Here is a 14,213-nt window from a genome sequence, read left to right as displayed (position 1 = left end):
TTTGAAACGACATGAGGGTGAGTAATTAATGACAGAATTTTCATTTTTGGGTGAACTATCCCTTTAATAGAGATCCTCTTTTTTTAGCTAAATACCTATCTGATATAAAATCTATTCTACTCTATTCTATTCTGTTCTATTCTATTCTATTCTATTCTATTCTATCACTAGAAGTGAGTGCCCATCACTGTTCCTTTGCCAGCGTTTGAGCCAGAGCAGCAGGTGTCTGTCTCTATAGCATTTGGCTGCAAAAAAATATGAACATAGCAACAGAGTGAATAAATATACATGAATCAGAGCTTCCTGTTTAGACGAAATTAAAATGACAACTAAATTAAGATAACTGAGCTTCAAAAGTGTTTTAGATATATTAATGTAAAACAGTAATTTTCACTCTGATGCTTTGTACCTCTTCACTCTTCAGGAGATTATTATATTAGTATTCAGACAGCTGAGTGTATTATGATTTGACATTAAGATTAAAACATGAAATTTTCATGAAATCTTCTGGAGAGTCATTTTTCATAACTTGTAAGTTATGTTATTTGTATTCTTAGAGTGTATTCTTGGTAGAGCTTTACATGAAGATTTTTTATGCGTGCACTTGCATTCCTTAAATATTCATTTAAATAATTCCATTAATAATTTAATTTATTAATTTAATGTCATAACTGAATATTGTTCTATTTAAAGTATTGCAATTATTTTAACACTAAGCCATCAATAACGATTTAGTTCCAACGCAGTTTAACACCTTTTCCTTTAGATATGTGAACCTAATATTGCTTATTGCTAATATATTAATTACATACTTCTAAAGTTTCACTCAGAAACCCTATTAAATAAATTGTTATGGAAAAAGCATCATGAAACTGGAAGTGCTTTATCCTAAGAGGACAATGGATTTTCCAGCTGTGACCGTTTTAGTGCTATTTCTTTAAAGAAAGTATTATTAAATTCAGTTCAGCATTAAAAATGTCCTTCGTTTGAATTAAAGCCATTTTCTTTTCTTGTTTACACAGATGCTTTATAAAGACATTTTCTCTGTTTAATTGTGACATGGGAGTAAAACATAATTTTTAAGGATATGTTATCAAATTCTATCTTTTTACAACTAAACGCCTACTTTCTCCATCAACCAGGTCCACGTTGTGACGAATGTGCTCCGGGTTATTACGGCGACCCCTCTAAGATCGGTGGACGGTGCCAACCTTGTCGTTGCAGTAACAACATTGACCTATCAGATCCTGAGGCATGTGACAAACGTACTGGCCAGTGTCTCAAGTGCCTGTACAACACCGAAGGACCGGACTGTGGTGTGTGCAAGAGCGGATACTATGGAGATGCTTCCCGCCGCAACTGCCGGAGTGAGTTTACCTGGGTCTTAAATTACTTTTATTCATTATAGTGCACTATTAACATCTTAAACATATCGACACTTTCACTTACCCAGAGTGCACCTGCAACTTCTTGGGCACAGAGCGCAGTCAGTGTCTGTCTCGAGATGACTGTGTGTGCCAGCGTGCCACAGGACAGTGTCAATGTCTGCCTCATGTTATTGGACAAACCTGTGATCACTGTGCTCCCAATTACTGGAACCTGGCGAGTGGACAAGGCTGTGAGCCCTGTAGCTGTGACCCCAACAACGCCTACACATCTGCCTGTAATGAGGTACCTTTGGCTCACAAATTAAACTCGCATTCAGGGCAGTATATGTATGTATGTACCATTCAAAAGTTTGAGATCAGTAAGGTTTTTTTAAAAAAGAAAATAATTCAGGTTGGTTTAAACTGATCAAAAGTGACATTAGTAAAGACATTTATAATGTTATAAAAGATTTTTATTTTAAATAAATGCTGTTCTTTTGAACTTTCTATTCAGCAAAGAAAATGTCCTGGAAAAATAAAGTATCATGATTTCTACAAAAATATTAAACAGCACAACTGTTTTTAACATAAATAATAATAAGAAATGTTTTTTTGATCATAAAATCAGCATATTAGAATAATTTCTGAAGGATCATGTGACACTGAAGACTGAAGTAATGGTGCTGAAAATTCAGCTTTGCCATCTCAGAAATAAATTACATTTAAAAATATATTAAAATAGAAAACAATTAGTTAAAATTGTAATAATATTTCACAATATTACTTTTTCACTCTTTTTTGAATGCAGACTTGATGAGCATAAGAGACTTCTTTCAAAAATATATATAAAAAAAACTTACCAACCACAAACTTTTGAACGGTAGTGTGTATTTATTTATTTATATTACACTATTTTAGATTTTACACAAAGACAGATCGTTGATAAGTAGACTTGGGGGATAGGGACTGAAAATCTGAAAAGCTTTGCTATCTAGCCTAATAATAAAATTCGGGCCAATACAGAGCAATTATTATTTTTATATTATGGCTCATAACTCATAAAAGGATCATTTTAAAATGATATACTGTTTTGTCTAAATAAATGAAAAATAAAGAACTAAAAACTAAAAGCAGTCATTTCAAATGTTACAAGTGAATTTAGGCACAGCATTATAATATATCATATGAAAAATAGATATTCATTTTGAAATTCGCTAAAGATTACATTTAACTGTGTTATTAAAGATTGAGTGAGTATGAGATGATGGAAAAATGGTCTAAATGTAAAAATAGAAGATATGAGTATAAACAATTAAATATACATTATTGACCGATATCAAAAAAATAAAAAATAAAAAAATCTCTGATAAACAATGTGATATTCATATATCTTGCATCCCTAGTTTTAACATGCCTGCAGTAATCTTAAATATTACTAAGCCTCTTTTTGAACCCAAATTCATATAGTTCACAGGTCAGTGCCAGTGCCGTGTTGGGTTTGGAGGGAAGACCTGTAAAGACTGCCAGGAGAACCACTGGGGTGACCCAACAGTACTGTGCCGAGGTACCATGATAATTTCAGAGCACTTTATATATATATAATCTGTGTCCATATCATCTCTAATGCTAATGTAACACCGTTTATTATCAGCTCGAATGCTCTAATTAGCATATTTTTGATTCACAATTCATCATAATTCCCAAAATCCGACTGATTTGGTTACTTTTCTCCCCACAGCATGTGACTGCGACCCCCAGGGCATAGAGTCATCTCAGTGCACCCGTGTGACTGGTCATTGCGAGTGCAAGCAGGGAGTTTCTGGCGTCCGCTGTGATCAATGTGCCCGTGGTTTCTCTGGCACCTTCCCTGACTGCAAGCCTTGCCACCAGTGCTTTGGGGACTGGGACCGCATCGTTCAGGATCTGGCAACCAGAACTAAAGTGCTCACAGATCGAGCCAAGGAGCTTCAGACTACTGGCTTGACCCGAGCCTTCGAGAGAAAATTTAAGGAGTTGGAGGACATGCTGGCACAGGCGCGGGACATTGTTAATGCCCGCAATGCCACTGCTGAGGCTGTGACCACTCTGATGGGCATGATCGAGGATCTCAGGTACAGTTTGGTTTAGGGAGATACACCACAGGTGCAGACAATACATTTTCTTGGATCGCTTGAAAGATTTGCTTGACTAGTTGAGGGTGTTGGAGGTTTGGGGGAAAATTACTTGAGTTATTTTACTTCATTACTATACTCAATTATTAATATTGGGAATTTATATGTTACTAGTATTATTTACAAGTACTATTGAAATTAATTAAAATGGGGGGGGGGATAATAATTAAATTTAATTTACTGGTCATTATGACAAATATATTCTGTACATTTAAAAAAAAAAGGTATTCCTACTTTTTTGCATCAAAATTACATTAAGTAATTGGATTTTAATTAGGTTTTAATTAATTAGAAAATGTCTTTTGATTTTATCTGTCATTCTCAATAGCTATGAAAAAGTTTTATGAATTTTAAACATTTAAGTAATTAATTTTAGAAAGTGGTTCTTGTTAAATACTTGTAAAGGAGTACAAATTTGACATAGAACCCACACTTTCACATGAATATTAAGTATAATTTTCTCGCATTTTGTCCTCACTTTTTACACCCTTGATGGAGATGAGTTTGGTCAGTTCATCAGCTCTCTTTCTGTCTCTCAGAGCTCAGATCGGTGAGACCACGGACACACTGAACCAGCTGGAAGGAGACCTGACCGCTGTGCAGGACAGTAACTATGAGGCCAGTAATGCATTAAGTACCCTGGAGAGAGAAGCAAAAGAACTCAACCTGAACTCAAATCAGCTTAACCGTCAGCTTGACATCCTCAAGAACTCTAACTTCTTGGGTTAGTCACTGATTCTGTATTACTCTACCTAAAAATGCACCTAAATATGCTAAATATTGAAACAAGTGGCATTTATTTATTATTACCTGCCAGAGAACAATCCATTGACTGATCTTTGGGTCTATTGGAAAAGGAAAACATACTATTTAACGTGGTATTTTTCCTCAGGTGCATATGACAGCATCCGGGCCTCGTACAACAAGTCACGTGATGCAGAGCACCACACCAACAGATCTACCACTGACATTCCCAGCACAGTGAGCCAATCGGCAGACACCCGCAAGAAAACAGAGCGACTCATTGCCCAAAAGAGAGACGATTTTAACCGCAAAAATGCTGCCAACAAACGGACGCTCACAGACTTAAATGCTAAAGCTCAGAATTTGGACATAAAGAAAATCAATGAAAAGGTAAGCTGGATGAAACACAAGTGACGACAAATGCCTCAACAAATTTAAAGTTATAACAGTACATACATACATCTGACTGAATAGAAAGGTATATATTTAAAATATTATAAAATCATTGTTTATATAATGTATAGAATATTATAAAGTGTTTGTCTAATAAAATATTAGTATTATTACCATTTTATGATATTAGTTTCCTTTAGAGCTCTTGATATATTGTTTTTGTAGATATGTGGAGCACCGGGTGACGCTCCATGCGTGGACAGTCCTTGTGGCGGTGCTGGTTGTCGTGATGATGAAGGCAAGCGCCACTGTGGTGGCCTGAATTGCAATGGAGCCGTTGCAGTGGCCAACAATGCCCTGGATAGATCCAAGCATGCAGAAAAAGAGTTGGATAAAGCTATGGGAGTAGTGGAAGAGCTTTTTAAGCAGGTAGAGACACTCTTTAATTATTCTGACCAATTACTTGCATGATTATAGTGTTTTCAGTGCTGTCAATTCCTTTTAAGACTTAACATTCTCCAGAAAGTCTTCAGTCTTTTCTCTGCATCTTATATTGTCTTGATGGTCTTATTAAGGTGGCAGATGCTAAGACCAAGGCTCAGGAAGCTAAGGATAAAGCCCAGGCAGCTTTGGAAAAAGCTAGTGATACCAAAAATAAGGTGGATCATTCTAATAACGACCTGAGGGACCTCATCAAACAAATTCGGGATTTCCTCATGCGTGAGTTTATATATTATATTATATTATATTATATTAGATTAGATTAGATTAGATTAGATATTTCATTAAGAGAATAAAAATGAACTACAGGAATAAGAAAATAAAATGCATAAACCTGACAGATTATTCTCTGCATCTTATTCTATTTTACATTTAATAGTATACTTTTAAAATTTTTTTAAAAATTAATATATTCTCTCTCTCATTTTTTCCATTTCTGATCTTACTACTGTTTACAAATTATCCAAACGGACTGCTGAATTAAAATAAAAAAAAAATGTTACTACTTACTAATTAAAAAATGTATTTTGTATGTATATTATATTATATTATATTTATTATATTCACATGTATGGTCTTTGTGTTTTTGTTTTTAGTGCCTTGTTGTTTGACCCATTTTCCTAGTGTGCATGTGATTATTGTATTTAGTTCACCTGTTGTCTTTTAATTAGCCTATTAGTCCTCATTTTGTTTAGTACTTATAGTCCCATGTTTCCTGAGTTCGGTGTCCCGTCTTAATGTCGTGTTTGGAAGTGTTGCTAGCCTGTTTCTCTGTATTTCCCTGCGTTATTTGGATTAAAGACTATTTTCCTTGTTATTCCGTCTTCGTGAGTACTCTGTTTAGCACATTCTGTGAGAGAATAAAATGGAATAAAAATAAGCTGAAGGATTAAGAAAGTAAAATGCATAACACTCTGGTAATACACCATGTTTCCTTACTAAATCTTTACTAAATTTTCAAAACATTCATCAATAATCTAATTTCAATAACATTTCATGTTACAGTGCCCTCCACTAATATTGGCACCCTTGGTAAATATGAGCAAAGGTGGCTGTGAAAATAAATCTGCATCGTTTATAATTTTGATCTTTCATTCAAAAATTCACAAAAATCTAACCTATCATTGAAGTAAAACAATGGAAAATGGGGGGGAAATCTGATTATGAAATCAATGTTTTTCTCTAGTTCACGTTGGCCGCAATTATTGGCACCCAATTATTGCAATGTCCTTTTCCCAAGATAACAGCTCTAGTTTTGGGTTTGCTGCCAAAACGCTTTTTTTTTTTCTTTCCTTTTTTTTTCCCTTTTCATCTGGCCATAGAAGCCAGTCCCGTTTGAAGTTCCAGTCATGTCTGACAACTGAATATGCTGAAGTTTGTTTTTGGATGAGTGAGGAGGATTTTTCTTGAAACCCTCCCAAACAACATTTGGTGATGTAGGGGCTGTTTGATATTTTTCTTTAGGCTTTCTGACCCCAAGACTCAACTAATCTCTGCAATTCTCCAGCTGTGATCCTTGGAGAGTTTTTGGCCACTCAAACTCTCCTCTTCACCGTGCATTAGGGCAATATAGACACACGTCCTTTTCCAGGTAACATCTTAAGTTGATTGGAACTTCCTAATTATTGCCCCGATGGTGGAAATGGTGATTTTCAATGCTTTAGCTATTTTCTTAAAGCCACTTTCTATTTTGTGAAGCTCAACAATCTTATTCTGCAGTGCACATCAGAACTATATTCTTTGGTTTTACTCCTTGTGATGGATGATTATGGAAATTTGGCCTTCTGTTTGTTCCTCATATTTATAATCCTGGTCCTAGTCACCCTGGCGTGCTAAAAAATATGAATGGGAATATACTTCAGGCAGAGTTATTTTACTCATAAGAATTTCTAGGGGTGCCAATAATTGTGGCCAACATGCATTGGAGAAAAACATTTATTTCATAATGTGAGTTTCCCCCCACTTTCAATTGTTTTACTTCAATGAAAGGTTTGAATTTTTTGAATGAAAGATCAAAAGGATAAATTATGCAGATTTATTTTCACAGCCGCCTTTGCTCATATTTACCAAGGGTGCCAATATTAGTGGAGGGCACTGTATATTCCCTCTCTGTTTTTCATTTCTTCTCACAGAATTTTAACTCACAATACTTTGAATTCTTTTGAGCTTATTTAATTTCCTGAACCCCAGGTTCAACTCTGTCCCAGACTTGTCTGAAAACTGAAGACCCTTTAATGCTCATACTTTGGTCACTGTCTACATGTCATGTTGAATATTTGCAGAGGAGGGGGCAGATCCTGACAGCATTGAGGCGGTGGCCAATCGGGTGCTGGAGCTGTCAATCCCTGCTTCTCCCAGGCAGATTCAACACCTCGCAGATGAGATTAAAGACCGTGTCAAGAGCCTGTCCAATGTGGACGCCATTCTGGAACAGACCCAGAATGACGTCCTCAAAGCAGAAAAGCTGCTGCTGGATGCCAAGAAAGCCAGGTGACTATTTGCACATCTGGTTTTATGCACTGTTTCTGTACATCACTTTGTAAGTGTAAATGCAAACCATATTCTTTCACTCTAGGAATAAGGCAGAGGGAGTAAAGAACACAGCTGAGAGTGTGAAAAAGGCCCTGAATGATGCCGGCCGGGCTCAGGCAGCTGCAGAAAAGGCCATTCAGAAAGCTAAAAATGACATCGGCTTAACTCAGAACCGACTAGCACAGGTAAAACAACTTTAATTAGGATTGACTTGAATTTTTATGCTCCTAAATTGAGCAGTTTTGACCACAAGTGCCCTCATCATTTTTCTAAAGATCCAATCAGAGACCACAGCTCGTGAGAGGGATCTTAATGATGCTATGGTCAGGCTGGGAAATCTGGGGTGCCAAATAGAGGCCTTAAAGACCAAATGTGCCAACAACAGCCTGGATGCAGCACGGGCAGAAGAGACGGCCACCATGGCCCGCGACAAGGCCAATGAAGCTAAAGAGGTGTGTGGCAGTCATCTGTTTGTCACAAAATGTTTTGTTTAGGAATGTGCCTGAAGTCTAAATGGAAAAAAAGTGCATGGAAAATGAGTAACGCATTCTACGGAGCCCCTAAAGGGACATGGTTAGGCTTGCTGTGGTAGTCGGTCACATTACAGTACATCAAATTTCACTTATCGCGTGAAGATAGTAAGAAGAGATGACTGACAGAACGATGTTGGAGGATTTGGTGAGCAACAGATCCTGAGCGTAACTGACAAATATCTTATCTTGTAAAATCAATACCACCGCTCCCTAGACATAGAGTGGTCGTGATCATGAATTTGAACACAGACGCACAGATAGTGGCTCCCTGATGCCCGCAAATTATATACAATATAATTACCCAACTAGATCATTGCAAGACAATGCAAAAGCATTGAAACTTATTTTTCTTCCCATCACGTATTTTTTCCATCACCTTGTCCTTTTAGGGGCTCCATAGAATGCGTCATTTTCTTTCCAAACGTGGTATTTGGCTTGGGGCACATCCCTAGTTTTGTTTACCAGAATTTAGTGACTTTATTGTCTGTTTTAGATCCTGGACGGCGAGCTGTCCGATAAGTATCGTACTGTTCAGGGTCTGATGGAAAATAAGGCGAAGACAATACGGGACGCTAAGCAGAAAGCAGAGCTCCTGAGAGATGAAGCCAAGGAGCTGCTAAAGGATGCCCAGGATAAACTGCAGAGGCTGGCAGGTAAATGTGTGAGAGACACACAGAGAACTGGAGGAAGTTCTTACAATTCAGTTTTATGTTTTGAATTGTTTTATGAATTTGGAAGAACCTGTACAGTTTGGTCAGAAAAGTCTGAGACCAGTAGTGGAAATACTTCTATTTTGCATTTGTTTCTGATTTAATACATTTTTTTAATTACATTTTATATTATCAGCATGGAAGTTTAATTAAGTAAGTTGAATTGAAAAATTAACATGAATATCAGAATTTCTTAGTATTTGGTTTGTCGCTCTTTTGCTTTAATGACATCTATATACATAAAACAGTACAGGGATGTAGAGCACTGAGCTGTCCTAATATAGCATAAAGTGAATAAATATTATTTTGTAAATAAATATTAAACATAAATATAATTGTATTATTTATATTATCATTTAAATATATTTTAAAAATACATAAAAACAACATTTTGTGTAGTAATTAAATAATATTATAATTATATTCTTAAAGCCACTTTCTATTTTGTGAAGCTCAACAATCTTATTCTGCAGTGCACATCAGAACTATATTCTTTGGTTTTACTCCTTGTGATGGATGATTATGGAAATTTGGCCTTCTGTTTGTTCCTCATATTTATAATCCTGGTCCTAGTCACCCTGGCGTGCTAAAAAATATGAATGGGAATATACTTCAGGCAGAGTTATTTTACTCATAAGAATTTCTAGGGGTGCCAATAATTGTGGCCAACATGCATTGGAGAAAAACATTTATTTCATAATGTGAGTTTCCCCCCACTTTCAATTGTTTTACTTCAATGAAAGGTTTGAATTTTTTGAATGAAAGATCAAAAGGATAAATTATGCAGATTTATTTTCACAGCCGCCTTTGCTCATATTTACCAAGGGTGCCAATATTAGTGGAGGGCACTGTATATTCCCTCTCTGTTTTTCATTTCTTCTCACAGAATTTTAACTCACAATACTTTGAATTCTTTTGAGCTTATTTAATTTCCTGAACCCCAGGTTCAACTCTGTCCCAGACTTGTCTGAAAACTGAAGACCCTTTAATGCTCATACTTTGGTCACTGTCTACATGTCATGTTGAATATTTGCAGAGGAGGGGGCAGATCCTGACAGCATTGAGGCGGTGGCCAATCGGGTGCTGGAGCTGTCAATCCCAGCTTCTCCCAGGCAGATTCAACACCTCGCAGATGAGATTAAAGACCGTGTCAAGAGCCTGTCCAATGTGGACGCCATTCTGGAACAGACCCAGAATGACGTCCTCAAAGCAGAAAAGCTGCTGCTGGATGCCAAGAAAGCCAGGTGACTATTTGCACATCTGGTTTTATGCACTGTTTCTGTACATCACTTTGTAAGTGTAAATGCAAACCATATTCTTTCACTCTAGGAATAAGGCAGAGGGAGTAAAGAACACAGCTGAGAGTGTGAAAAAGGCCCTGAATGATGCCGGCCGGGCTCAGGCAGCTGCAGAAAAGGCCATTCAGAAAGCTAAAAATGACATCGGCTTAACTCAGAACCGACTAGCACAGGTAAAACAACTTTAATTAGGATTGACTTGAATTTTTATGCTCCTAAATTGAGCAGTTTTGACCACAAGTGCCCTCATCATTTTTCTAAAGATCCAATCAGAGACCACAGCTCGTGAGAGGGATCTTAATGATGCTATGGTCAGGCTGGGAAATCTGGGGTGCCAAATAGAGGCCTTAAAGACCAAATGTGCCAACAACAGCCTGGATGCAGCACGGGCAGAAGAGACGGCCACCATGGCCCGCGACAAGGCCAATGAAGCTAAAGAGGTGTGTGGCAGTCATCTGTTTGTCACAAAATGTTTTGTTTAGGAATGTGCCTGAAGTCTAAATGGAAAAAAAGTGCATGGAAAATGAGTAACGCATTCTACGGAGCCCCTAAAGGGACATGGTTAGGCTTGCTGTGGTAGTCGGTCACATTACAGTACATCAAATTTCACTTATCGCGTGAAGATAGTAAGAAGAGATGACTGACAGAACGATGTTGGAGGATTTGGTGAGCAACAGATCCTGAGCGTAACTGACAAATATCTTATCTTGTAAAATCAATACCACCGCTCCCTAGACATAGAGTGGTCGTGATCATGAATTTGAACACAGACGCACAGATAGTGGCTCCCTGATGCCCGCAAATTATATACAATATAATTACCCAACTAGATCATTGCAAGACAATGCAAAAGCATTGAAACTTATTTTTCTTCCCATCACGTATTTTTTCCATCACCTTGTCCTTTTAGGGGCTCCATAGAATGCGTCATTTTCTTTCCAAACGTGGTATTTGGCTTGGGGCACATCCCTAGTTTTGTTTACCAGAATTTAGTGACTTTATTGTCTGTTTTAGATCCTGGACGGCGAGCTGTCCGATAAGTATCGTACTGTTCAGGGTCTGATGGAAAATAAGGCGAAGACAATACGGGACGCTAAGCAGAAAGCAGAGCTCCTGAGAGATGAAGCCAAGGAGCTGCTAAAGGATGCCCAGGATAAACTGCAGAGGCTGGCAGGTAAATGTGTGAGAGACACACAGAGAACTGGAGGAAGTTCTTACAATTCAGTTTTATGTTTTGAATTGTTTTATGAATTTGGAAGAACCTGTACAGTTTGGTCAGAAAAGTCTGAGACCAGTAGTGGAAATACTTCTATTTTGCATTTGTTTCTGATTTAATACATTTTTTTAATTACATTTTATATTATCAGCATGGAAGTTTAATTAAGTAAGTTGAATTGAAAAATTAACATGAATATCAGAATTTCTTAGTATTTGGTTTGTCGCTCTTTTGCTTTAATGACATCTATATACATAAAACAGTACAGGGATGTAGAGCACTGAGCTGTCCTAATATAGCATAAAGTGAATAAATATTATTTTGTAAATAAATATTAAACATAAATATAATTGTATTATTTATATTATCATTTAAATATATTTTAAAAATACATAAAAACAACATTTTGTGTAGTAATTAAATAATATTATAATTATATAATTATAAATATATATAAAAAATATAAGAGTAAGATAATAAATTAATTAATACATAAATACTGAATTAATACTGAGGTGTGGATGTGTGAAACACAATTTCGACTTATGCGGAGCATAAAAATGACAAAAGGAATCTGAATCTGAATTATTAAAATAAATGTTATTTTATTTGGCCTAATATAAGAATAAATAAATGAGAAATGAGTGAATGAATAAATAAATAAAAATAAGGAACATACATTTATTTATAAAATATAAACAATAAAAATAAATATTATTTGTTATCATTAATATTATAACTATATTATAAATATTATAATTGTATACAACGAACACATTTCTGAAGCGTACCAGTCAAGTAACTGAAAAGCATAAATTGCCCTCTTGTGGAGATAAGTAATACTGATCTTGTACCATGTTCTTGGAAGGCAGTCATTGTTTATTTCCTTGTAATTCTGACCTGGTTTTGTTGTTTTTTGCATCCATAGAGCTAGAAAAGGACTATGAGGAAAACCAGAAGGTATTGGAAGGAAAAGCCAGGCAGCTGGATGGCCTGGAAGATAAAATGAAGGCAATCCTGAATGCCATCAATAAGCAGATTCAGATCTACAACACCTGTCAATAATCGGTCACAGGAAGCAAAGCCCAACAGCTGGACTGCTGCTGTCTCTGAAAGTTCACTACTGTCTGAAAGGATCTGTCATTTGACTCTTTTCCCAGGCTGCTACAGTTTTTACCAACAAACCTACAAGACGATGCCAAACTGCTACCAGACGTGATGTCTGGAACAAATGTATGTAATGTAATGTAATGAAGGGCTACTGTTATAACGACACTGCATTAACATATTTTCATTCTGGAATTGAATGCAATGCAGATGTTCGTGTGTGTGTTGTACGGCAGAGCAGTATTCTACTTTCTTGTTGTTAGAAATCTGCTTGTAAAATACTGAATACAGTATGAGGAAGATACTGAGTTTGCTTGAATGTAAGAGACACTGAATCGTGGCACAGATGTTTTATTGTTTAGATTTTCTGCTAGCCCTTTTTCTTTTAAAACAGGTATAGCTTGGTACTTTATTAACATTAATTTTCTAATGAGAAAAACACACATTTGTTGTCTTTTGAGGAATTAGTTTCTATAATAGGCTGAATGTCTAAGAAATTACTGTAAGACTGAACTTACAAAGACATTAGGCTATTAAATGAAGTAAAATGAGTAAAGTTGTCCATATAAAGTCATTGGTTGTGTGTCACGTACATTGATGTTCATCGTGTTTCTTCTCACGAGTAAAAAATAGCAATAATACTTAATAAAAATAAATAATATCCCTGTAATATCCAATGAAGGTATAAAGTTTCATTTTATATCTTCAGCATGTTTAATGTATCTTAAGTATAATTTTCCAAGTGTTTTTCTTCCAAATCACCTCATAAGTGTGAACGCCATCAGATAGAAAAATAAGGTGTCAAATATTTGACTGCAGGAAGGTTTTGAATAGATTTTCAACTCCCATCTATTGAATTGTCACAGCAGTCAGAAAAGCTTCCAAATCTTACTGTTTTTATAAAATAGGACCATATCAAACCTACTTAAAATAAGAGAAATTACATGAAAAACCCAAACAATTTATTTACCATAGTTGGCATACACTAGGTTGGCATACATTAATGTTTTAATGTTTCTAATGAAGTATTTTATGCTCACCAAGGCTAAATTTATTGAACCAAAAATACAGTAAAAACAGTAATATTGTGAAATATTATCACAATGTAAAATAGCTGTTTTCTATTTTTATATATTTTAAAATGTAATTTATTTCTGTGTTGGCAAAGCTGAATTTTCAGCATCATTACTCCAGTAATCAGTGTCCCGTGATCCTTCAGAAATCATTCTAATATGCTGATTTGCTGCTCAAGAAACATTTCTTATTATTACCAATGCCGAAAACAGTTGTGCTGCTTAATATGAGAAAACCACAATTTGACGAACTTGAACACTTTTGAATCCACAAACGAAACAAGGACTGTCTTTGACGTTTTAAAGGGGTCATGAACTGCTGTTCTCTGAGGTCCCCTTATAATGTTATCAAGATTTTTACATCAAGGAAACATAATTCAGAATAGTCTGCCGTATCTGCCATGTTTTGACCCCCCTCATCGGAACCATAGACTGTACGCTAGATTCGGAAGTAAACGCCCACTGCTATGATTGGCTAACAGTTGTGTATGTTTGACAGTTTACATCCTTCACAGATGGACGCTGCTGTGATTATAAATGCTCAGTACATATCAAACTATCTGTAATG

General features: G+C 36.0%; 1 protein-coding gene across 3 annotated transcripts in view; it reads left to right on the top strand.

Moving 5' to 3' along the window:
* LOC107699592 (laminin subunit beta-2-like) overlaps nt 1–13,123 on the top strand; it is a 45,016-nt gene extending 31,893 nt beyond the window's left edge. For all 3 annotated transcript variants that reach the window (XM_016500900.1, XM_016500901.1, XM_016500899.1), the window contains 13 exons: nt 1,143–1,367; nt 1,454–1,671; nt 2,835–2,931; nt 3,106–3,478; nt 4,078–4,262; nt 4,431–4,672; nt 4,901–5,104; nt 5,251–5,395; nt 7,459–7,666; nt 7,752–7,893; nt 7,984–8,160; nt 8,735–8,894; nt 12,394–13,123. In XM_016500900.1, the coding sequence (XP_016356386.1) occupies nt 1,143–1,367; nt 1,454–1,671; nt 2,835–2,931; nt 3,106–3,478; nt 4,078–4,262; nt 4,431–4,672; nt 4,901–5,104; nt 5,251–5,395; nt 7,459–7,666; nt 7,752–7,893; nt 7,984–8,160; nt 8,735–8,894; nt 12,394–12,530 (2,513 nt within the window). In that variant the 3' untranslated portion in view covers nt 12,531–13,123. The remainder of the gene's footprint in view (nt 1–1,142; nt 1,368–1,453; nt 1,672–2,834; nt 2,932–3,105; nt 3,479–4,077; nt 4,263–4,430; nt 4,673–4,900; nt 5,105–5,250; nt 5,396–7,458; nt 7,667–7,751; nt 7,894–7,983; nt 8,161–8,734; nt 8,895–12,393) is intronic.
* The last annotated feature ends 1,090 nt before the right edge of the window (nt 13,124–14,213 follow it).

The sequence above is a fragment of the Sinocyclocheilus anshuiensis genome, unplaced genomic scaffold (assembly GCF_001515605.1).
Source record: "Sinocyclocheilus anshuiensis isolate Anshui unplaced genomic scaffold, SAMN03320099.WGS_v1.1 scaffold879, whole genome shotgun sequence".
NCBI lineage: Eukaryota > Metazoa > Chordata > Actinopteri > Cypriniformes > Cyprinidae > Sinocyclocheilus > Sinocyclocheilus anshuiensis.
This window is presented reverse-complemented; position numbering and strand designations above follow the sequence as displayed.